The following is a 10,000-nucleotide window of genomic DNA, read 5'->3' as shown; positions in this document are numbered from 1 at the left end:
CAGGTGACATATTGTAAGCTGCCAGCACCCATTGAGGGGGGGGGGCTTTTTTGTTGTCTGGCCCATGAAATCATTATTTATCCATGCACAGACTGAGTCACACTGCATGTGTCTTGTCTGCACTGAGTTTCATATGAGGGTGGTGTGTACATGTGTGTGTTTGTGCGAGTTCTTGGTACTCTAACACAGACTGAGTCACACTGCATGTGTCTTTCCTGCATTGAGTTTCAGTGTGTTGACATACAGCTCCCTCTGGTGGTGATCTGATGTCACTGCTGTAGTCCAGCAGAAGCAACTTGCAGGACGTGAAATTACAGCTATCCAGGATGCAGTCAGGGCTCTACATCAACACCCGCCAAGCAGCCAAATGCTGGTGAAATTGAAGTTTGGTTGGTAGAAAAGACCAACATACTAGCCACTCTGACCCCTTAATGAGTGTGTTTGGCTAGTAAGGCCAGTCATTTTGGCTGGTGGTGAAAAAAGTTAGGTATCATATAGGGATGCACCGATACCGATACTGGTATCGGTATCGGCACCCGATACTGCTCATTATACTCGTACTCATCAAGCACTTGCCGATACCAGGAACGATACTGCTATTACACAAAACAATGCAAAATCTTGTCACGTTCTGTGGACTTGAAACCAGCATGGAAAAAAGTGCCACCTCATACATTTATTAACATTTAAATCTTCATGGAAATGGGCAATAAAAATATCACAGGTGGAAAAAAACAAGGCCAAGCATTTATTTTAATTGTATTTTGGTGGTAAAAGGTATCGGTATCGGTACTCGGTATCGGCAAGTACACACATTACTGTACTCGTACTTGTATCGGTTTTCAAAAAAGTGGTATCGGTGCATCCCTAGTATCATACAAGTACATATCATACACATCACACAGATATTAGGACAAAAAGCAACTGTAATTGGCTGATACCCAAATGATGCATTGCGATTGGCTGTTTACCGGAATGATGTTCTCTACAATTGGCTGATATTCGGGTGATGTGCTCTGTTATTGGTTGATACCCAAGTGACGTGCACTGCAATTTACCTGGGTGACGTGCGTTGTGTTTGGTTGGTTACCTGAGGAAGGCGTTGTCCTCTCGTAGGCGTTTGAGTTCTCTCTCGAGGTCGGGGACGCGAGCCACTTCTGACTTCATACTCCTCACGATGACACTGTCTCCCTCCTGGAGGGCCAAGCGACGCTCCAACTCCTAAACACACACACACACTATAAGTATTTCTATTCGAGCCACTTCAGACTTCATACTCCTCATAATCACACCGTCTCCCTCCTGAAGGGCTAACCGACACTCCAACTCCTAAACACACACACACACACACACACCCAGTGGTGGAACAATTGCAGACAGGGCCCCTGGGCCAAGACAATTATAAGGCCCCCTATACAAATTGCAAATCTCACAGTAGGGCCCCAACCACCAATATGGGAGGGCCCTGGGCCCAGGGGCAAGTGCCCTGCTCGCCCTCCCAATAGCTCCACCCCTGCACGTACCCTGATCTTGATCTGGCTCTCCTCGTTGGCTGTGTGTGACGACTGGATGGTCTGCAGCTTCTGGCTGACCTCCTGGTACTTTCTGCAGAGGGCGAACAGAGGTCAAAGGTTACCATATGTCGTAGGGCTGGTAAAATAATTTTCGAAATTCGAATATTATTCGAATATGGGAAAAATATGTATATTCGAACGCAAAAATGAATATTCGAATAATTTACGAAATATATTGCGCAGGGCAGCGCGCGCATTGATTCTCCTAAGTGTCCATGGTGCGTCCCTTACTGGCCTGTGTGTAGCTGCTGCAGTCACATGTCACAACAAGGAAGCAAGGACTGCGAATTGCTTTGTTGATAGAGAGTAGCTTTGTGCAGATTGTTTTGACATTTGAGTTCTTATTGCTGTTCGAACCACATTGTAAGAAGTTGTCGTCTCTCGTGAATGACTTACAACGTGGAGCTCTACACCCCCACTCCAAACTATGCACGGAATAAAAGTGAGCCGAGTGATAAAGTGGTATGGAAGCTGGCGAGGTGTGAGTTAGCACCATGAAGTCGCAATATAGCTTTTTTGTAGCTACAGATAAGCGACTGGTCTTCACATTTTTGCACCGTCCGCCACAAATGCTGGCTTAAGATAAGGCGACAAGAGGCAGTCACGAATTGCTTGAATTGGGGACGAGATGCACGAGACCAAAGCAGGCGGCATCAAGGAGTTTGTCAAAGCAGCAATGGAATCAAGCGAGGTACAGCCCAAATTTTAGTTGGAGAGGTTGGGTGACGCTAGTGTGTGTGTGCGTGTGTGTGTGCGTGTGTGTCGGTGTGTGTGTGGGTGGGTGAGTGAGAGAGAGGGAGCGCGCATCCGCGAAGGTGCCGTTGTGAAAGACTATCTGGGTCCCCGTACCAACTCCAGGTGATAGAAACACAGCGTTTGGTCAAAACGAAAGTCTATCAATCCTGGTCTGAATGAATACGCCCTAAATTAAGAGTGACATTTAGGCTACTTACGACCAAACAACATTGCTTGTTGCTTCTAACATCTACAGTCGCCAGTTACGGACCAAGATAGTCTTTCACATCGTGTTTGCCTGATTATCATCGACGTTCAAAGTGTTGCGCCACTAGGAGGGCACAGCCTGGCTAGTGCCGTGTTTCTACTTTCCCACTTGGAGTTTTTAACACTAATTGTATCTATTCGATCTCCAGCATAAAATACACGGGTAGAACGATATGCAATAGCCTTTTCCCCATTGTCTATTCCGTGCCCAGTGCTCGTTTTTTTTTTCTTTTTTTTTCTCTGCGGGAAAAAATATTAATTAATTAATAATAATATTCGAATATATTCGATATTCGGACCATATTTTAAGACACATATTCGAATTTAATTTCTGGGGAATGTTACCAGCCCTAGTGTGTGTGTGTGTGTGTGTGTGTGTGTGTGTGTGTGTGTGTGTGTGTGTGTGTGTGTGTGTGTGTGTGTGTGCATAGCCTTGTGCGTGCATGTGTGTAGCCATGTGTGCGAGTGCGTGCATGTGTGTGTGTGCGAGCATGTATGGTTAAAATGGTTAGCCTGTGAAATCCCATATTGCTTTGCACAATCTTTCTTATCTGAAAGACCCTTGTGAGATCGTCTGGTGGAAACCAGGCAAGGCCTTCATTACACCTTCTTTATGTTGTGACAAAGCCTTATGGTCTAAATGTGTCCCGTTTTAGAGATATTGTTATGTCAAACTTGCAGTATCTACCATATCCAACCTTATACAAAGGCTTTGGCATTTTTCTCAGTTCCAATGTTGGTGTAGTTACTCCACTTTGCCTTTGGAGGGCAGTGTAACACATCAAAACGTGACATTGCAGTGATGCAAAACATGTACACAAAAAATTGCGTTTAGGGAATTTTCAGCTGGGGTTTTTTTTCTGGCCGTATTTGTAACGAAACCTTGGTAAATTTGGTGTGTAGAATGTGACAGAGACAGCTTGCCGTGTGTGTGTGTGTGTGTGTCTGTGTGTGTGTGTGTGTGTGTGTGTGTGTGTGTGTGTGTGTGTGTGCGCGCGCTTACTTGTGCTGTAAGTCTAGTTGTTCTTGAGTTCTTGAAAGAGTTGATTCTCCTCTGCTGTGTGTGTGTGTGTGTGTGTGTGTGTGTGTGTGTGTGTGTGTGTGTGTGTGTTTGTGTGTGTGTGTGTGTGTGTGTAGTAATGTGTGAGTGTGTTTGTGTGTGTATTTTTCTTACTTGCGCTGTAAGTCCAGTTGTTCCTGTAGTGATTCCTTGTCCAAGGTGAGAGAGTTGATTCGGCTCTGCTGAGTTTGAAGCTGCTGATTCAAGTCTCTCACATCGTCTTTAAGACAACTCACATTCTACACACACACACACACACACACACACACACACACACACACACACACACACACACACACATGACATTACATTGTATTTTGACAGACGCTTTTTATCCAAAGCGACTTACAATCAAGGGCATAATCATAGGCTACAACCCTTGCAGATACAAAGTGCACAAGAAATATACAGAACAACAAGCGCAGATGTGAATTAGCGTTTTTTTTTTAACAGATCATTCATATGCAGTAGCGTAGTGGTTTTCAAAGTGGGGGCCGGGGACCCCTGGGGGGGCCGCGGCAGGTTGGAAGTATAGCAAATAATAGTAATAATTTATTAATGTACACCAAAAAAGCCAACTAATGAACTAAACATTATTTCCATTAGTAGAGAACTGCATTAATTATCTATTTCATCTCCGAATTCTGTATTCTGAGACTTATGGTTGTGAAAGAGTGCAGAAAAAAAATAGTGTGGCACGACCCGTGTCAGGGGGACCTTGGCTGGAATCTATTAGTATATGGGGGGCCTCGTCATGGGAAAGTTCGGGAACCCCTGCAGTACCGCACGCATGACACGATTACTCCATGTGATTACGGAAGAAGCTCAAGTCAAGTCAAGTCAAGTCAAGTTTATTGTCAATTTCTTTACATGCACTGGTCATACAAAGAATTTGAAATTGCGTTTCTTCTCTCCCATGCAGACATAGACTAATCTAGGTAAGGACATAGACAGTATAGACATAGACAGTACTCATACATGGACATAGACAGTATGGACGTAGACATTGCTCATACAGACATTTAAAGTGCAAGACTGGACAACAGAAGACTTGTAGAGAACATACATTAAGAGGAGGTATTTAAAAGTATTTACAGGTAAGAGGAGGTATTTAGGAGGTATTTAGGAGCTTTTACAATCATCTGAGTGATGTACAATTTAGTGCTACACATACAGGGCCGCTGACAGCTTTGGCTGGGTCAGGTATAAAGTAATCTCAATGGGCCCTAATATATACAATGAGGTCTTAATACTAGCCCTCCTCGGTCCATGGGCCCAGAACAACAGACTACTTTGTCCTGGGCCCCAGTTGGTTTTCTGCGTGCACACACACACACACACACACACGCGCACACACGCACACACGCACGCAGACACGCACGCACGCACACACACACACACACACTACACTACACTACACCAGGGCTTGACATTAACTTTTTGGCTTGCCGGCCACTGTGGCTAGTGGTTTTCCCGAGTCACTAGCCATCCAGCTATTCTACTAGCCACTATTCTACTAAATTTGATTTTTTTAAATCATGACTCTGTACATCTAACCTCAGAAGATGAGGTGGTTAAAGCAAGAAGATGAGTGCATGGGTTTCTACATGGAAATAAAACAAACAAATAGAAACTGAGTAACTGAGCTTTTTCTTGAACTTAAATACAAACAATTGATACACAAATGGCAAAGTGCAGAATATACGCTATTCTGATATGTCATACCATAGAATAAAGCTACTTGCCAAATTGGCTAGTGACACTGAAATTGTTACCAGCCACAGCCAAGTTTTACCAGCGTTTGGCCGGTTGGCAGGTGCCAGTGTCAAGCCCTGTACACTCCACTCCACTCCCTCCTCCTACCTGGTTGGCGTGTGACAGGGCGTCATCCTTCTCTTCCAGGCGTTTCTCCACCTCCTGGATGTTCTGTCGCAGCTGTCGGTTAACCCTTTGAGGAAGGACGAGATGTAATTAGAATGTTAGCAGTCAAACTACACGACTTTGATTTGGTTGTGCAGCACACTATACAGAATTGGAGTTTTAACTGTAAACACGCAGGCACCACTCGTATCACTTCGAGTTGTAACCATCAAATGTGTGATACCTACAATTTGATATCGGTTACACTCCAAAATGGGCGATATTCGCTGGGGGTGGGGATAGTCGGTAAGTTTGTGTAGTAAAATTCTAGAATGCCTGGTAGCGGAGGTAGCTGAAGAAGTTTCGCCATGAATTTGCTGCATTTGCTCTGGACGTGACATTGACATGTTTGATTTAACTAATCACATAGGTTAACGGCTCAGGCCTGGGACATTCGGAGGTAAGTTATGAACATTCCAAATGGCTTCCGCCGAACCACGTCATAGCTCACTACCATAATATTAGCTTGACTTTAATCGTTAAAATTCTCTCTGGTCACTCAGTTCGCTTTGCACCTGGCGAATTCACTGTGTTTACCCAGTTCGCTAACCCTCCAAACAAAAATAATGACTTCCGTCGCTCAGTTAGCGTAGGTCGCTCTTGGTGTGACTAAGGCATTACTCCTACTTTATCCATTACAATGACATTTAGAATGTGTAGAATGTTGTAAACTTCCAGAATTCTTACTCCTTCTCCATAAGAATAACATGCATAGAACACTGTAAAATTCTAGAATCCTTACTCCTCCTTCTCTGTTAGGTTCCTCCCAGTCTCCGCCTCCCGCTCCTCCAGCCGGCCAATCCGCAGCAAGAGATCCTGATTCCTGTCCACCTCACGCTGACACACACACACACACACACACACACACACACACACACACACACACACACACACACACACACACACACACATTACATTGCATTGCATTACATTTAGCAGACGCTTTTGACCAAAGTTACTTTTACAAGGAGGACATTCATACAAGTACAGAGTACAGCAGTATACAGGTCATATAGAACCGGTTGACAGCAGAAAAGTAGTGGAGGACCCATGAAGTTTAGTGTAGATTAGTACTCATGATTAGAGGTGAGTAGAGATAGTCATGTTATGCAGGGAAGCTCTCTCAGAACAGAAGAGTCTTCACTAGCTTCTTGAAGGTCGCGAGGGATGGCCCTGCTCTTTTAAGAAAGGGCAGCTTATTCCACCATTGAGGGACGATGACAGAGAACTGTTTGGACTGGGATTGCCTTGTGTGAGTAGAGAGCAAGGCTAGACGGTTGGTATTGGAGGAACGCAACACCCTGGAAGGAACATATGGCTTTAGTAGGGCTGCACGATAATGGAAAAAATCATAATCACGATTATTTTGGTCAAAATTGTAATCACGATTATTGATCAAGATTATTGATTTTTTGCAGATTTTTTGAAAATTATAACAACATGAAATATAACCAGGAATGAATTATATACGGGATGAGCATAATGAAATGAAATGTAATAATTATGTAAAGGCAATAGCATTGAAACTTAAGTGGACAGATTTTTGGCCAGAAACACCAGCCTGTCAGTATGTTCTGGCTTCAAGGACGCTCTCAAAAGTAGGTCACTATTGCCACAATTAAATCACGATTAAAATCATGAGTTCGATTTCACTATTTTATCACGGTTTTGATTATTTTTCGATTAATTGTGCAGCCCTAGGCTTTAGCATAGCCTTCAGTTAATCTGGAGCAGGACCTGCAATAGCTTTGGGTCAGGGCCTTGTGCTGAATGCAAGTGGATACCGGTAGCCAATGCAGATGCAGGGGTAGGCACACGCACGCACGCACGCCATTACTCAAAAGGGAAATGCTTTTTACCCAATTTGAATTCAAGATTCAAATTCTTGTGTGTTCTTCTATACGATCCCTCTAGTGTGTGCATGTGTGAGTGTGTGTGAGTGTGTGTGTGTGTGTGATACCTGTAAGTCTCTTGCGTTGCTCTGGGCCTCCTTCTCCAGTTCTATGCGAGCCCTCTAGTGTGTGTGTGTGTGTGTGTGTGCGTGTGTGTGTGTTACCTGCAAGTCTCTTGCGCTGCTCTGTGCTTCTTTCTCCAGTTCTATGCGAGCTCTCTTATGGCTCATCTCCATCTGCTGTTTCTCCTGGGAGAGCTGCAGCAGGCTGGTATGGGAGTGAACACGCTTGGCACTCTCCTCCATCTAGAAAACACACACACACACACACACACGCACGCACGCACGCACGGTCAGAGAGCTGCAGCAGGCTGGTATGGGAGTGAACACGCTTGGCACTCTCCCCCATCTAGAAAACGCACACGCATGCACACACACACACACACACGCACGCACGCACGGTCAGAGAGCTGCAGCAGGCTGGTATGGGAGTGAACACGCTTGGCACTCTCCCCCATCTAGAAAACACATGCACACGCACACAGTAAGATAGCTGCAGCGGACTCATATGGCAATGAACACGCTTAGTACTCTCCTCCATCTATAGAAAACACACATGTACATGTGCACGCACACGCACACACGCGCACACACACACACACACACACACACACACAAACAGAATAATACAGCTGCAGCAGACTCCTCCATCTATAGAAAACACACGTGCGCACATATACACACACGTGCGCACGCACGCACACGCACACAGGTAAGACAGCAGCAGCAGGCTGGTATGGGAGTGGATGTGCATAGCGCGCGCGCGCACGCACACACACACACACACACACACACACACACACACACACACACACACACACACACACACACACACACACACAAGACATGAGATGAGAGATCTGCAGAAGGCTTGGATGGGAATGAACACACTTGGTAGCCTCCTCCATCTAAAATGCACGCACGCACGCACACGCACACGCACACGCACACACACGAGCAGCAGCAGACTGGTATGGGAGTGGATACGCTTAGCTGACTCCTACAAAAAAAACACACACACAGCAATGTTACCTCCATCTTGTGTGTGTATAGTTTGCCCAGGTCACTGGCTCCATAGCTCGGCTGGCTTAGAGCTCGTTCAGGTCGGGACATGAAACTCTTGAAAGACTTCAGAGTGCTGAAGACTGTCGTGTCATCACTAAGGTCCTCCATCTCAACTGGACAACACACACACACATACACCAAATGACATTGTATACATCACACACACCTCAATACTGTTCACATTTCAACTTTTAGACATACATGCACACACACACACACATTCCACTTTGGCAATCCTATACAACACACATACTATCGACACACACATACTACAATTTGTCACCATAGACACACAGAAGCCATATTTTAACTTTAAGACCCGTAAACCATAGCCCTGAAAGCACACACACCCATTCCATTTTGACGGCAGACGTATCATATCACCCATAAACATATAAACTTGATATATGTCTATGGCAACACAAAACCTGTAAAACCTTCACAAAACAGCTTGTCACGCTTGTTGTACAAAGAACCTTGACACCCATGATGAGACCACCTGTCATCACCTTGCTTGGCATGGGCAGAATGTTGTTAACCTCCCGTTAAAAACTCCCTTTCACCAAATGGCGCCTCAGCTTTGTTCATTACTCTATATTTTCTTTGGACTAGTTTGAAGAACCCAAGAAAAATAAACATTGCAAATACTTTGTACCGAATTCTGCTAAATTACGAAGCTTCAAAACAACTCACCCAACAACCACCACGTCTTTACACAGACAAAACAAGCACTGCGTAGTTAACTTATTATTTACAAGTGTTAGGTTACACACCACATAACTGTTTACAAAACTTCGATGTTATAGCACAAACGCAACAATGAACAATGTAAACTGTTTACAAAACATTGCGATGTGTGTTTGCTAATAAGACAGCTAACTTCAGCTATGCTATGCTACATGCGTGTCATGCATGCTCTTTAATGGATTTTTCTCAAACGTGTCTGATTTAAAATGCCTACAACAATAGTGTTCACATCAGTGTGTGTGTGTGTGTGTACTGTTCCTGTAGGATTTGTTTTGAAACTTACTGGTATTTGAAATTTCTGGCTATGAGTGAAAAGCAACTCTCGGATCTCCCTCCTTTCGAAGCAGACTCTGCTTCTGTGAACAGCAAGACAGTTCATGCCGTGGTGGCAGCATGCTGGGCGTTTTTAGTGCCCCCTAGTGTATGGAGTTTGAACTTGATATATCGCATCAAAAATCCTTTAGAAATGTATACAACACGGGTTTAGCAGTGTGTGCTGCTGCTGTGGTAAAAATCACTATTTACTTCACGAGATAGTTTTCCATTTAGCTTCAAAATGGCTCTCCAAACATCTAAATAATGAAATTTAAGCTGGTAAAGTGGAACGTACGTGATGACGTAGTGCCGTCAAGTGTCTGTCCACGCCCCTCTTTTTTTGACAACACAGCGAGGCTGACGTTG

General features: G+C 44.5%; 2 protein-coding genes across 2 annotated transcripts in view; one reads left to right on the top strand and one right to left on the bottom strand.

Annotated features, from left to right (window-relative positions):
• Positions 1-9,683, bottom strand: part of mad1l1 (mitotic arrest deficient 1 like 1) — a 61,525-nt gene extending 51,842 nt beyond the window's left edge. Inside the window, exons 1-8 of the mRNA XM_063206818.1 lie at positions 9,603-9,683; positions 8,540-8,685; positions 7,613-7,753; positions 6,299-6,393; positions 5,500-5,584; positions 3,751-3,875; positions 1,524-1,605; positions 1,091-1,221 (exon numbers count right to left, since the gene is read on the bottom strand). Coding sequence (XP_063062888.1) covers positions 1,091-1,221; positions 1,524-1,605; positions 3,751-3,875; positions 5,500-5,584; positions 6,299-6,393; positions 7,613-7,753; positions 8,540-8,680 — 800 coding nt within the window. The 5' untranslated portion in view covers positions 8,681-8,685; positions 9,603-9,683. The remainder of the gene's footprint in view (positions 1-1,090; positions 1,222-1,523; positions 1,606-3,750; positions 3,876-5,499; positions 5,585-6,298; positions 6,394-7,612; positions 7,754-8,539; positions 8,686-9,602) is intronic.
• Positions 9,684-9,985: 302 nt separating this feature from the next.
• The window catches only part of pmm2 (phosphomannomutase 2), a 4,346-nt gene continuing 4,331 nt past the window's right edge, over positions 9,986-10,000 (top strand). Inside the window, exon 1 of the mRNA XM_063207088.1 lies at positions 9,986-10,000. This exon is cut by the window's right edge and continues 170 nt beyond it. The gene's annotated coding sequence lies outside the window, so the exon portion shown is untranslated.

The sequence above is a fragment of the Engraulis encrasicolus genome, chromosome 1 (genome assembly GCF_034702125.1).
Source record: "Engraulis encrasicolus isolate BLACKSEA-1 chromosome 1, IST_EnEncr_1.0, whole genome shotgun sequence".
Taxonomy (NCBI): Eukaryota; Metazoa; Chordata; class Actinopteri; order Clupeiformes; family Engraulidae; genus Engraulis; species Engraulis encrasicolus.
Note: the sequence above shows the minus strand (reverse complement) of the source record. Positions and strands in the feature narration are given on the sequence as shown.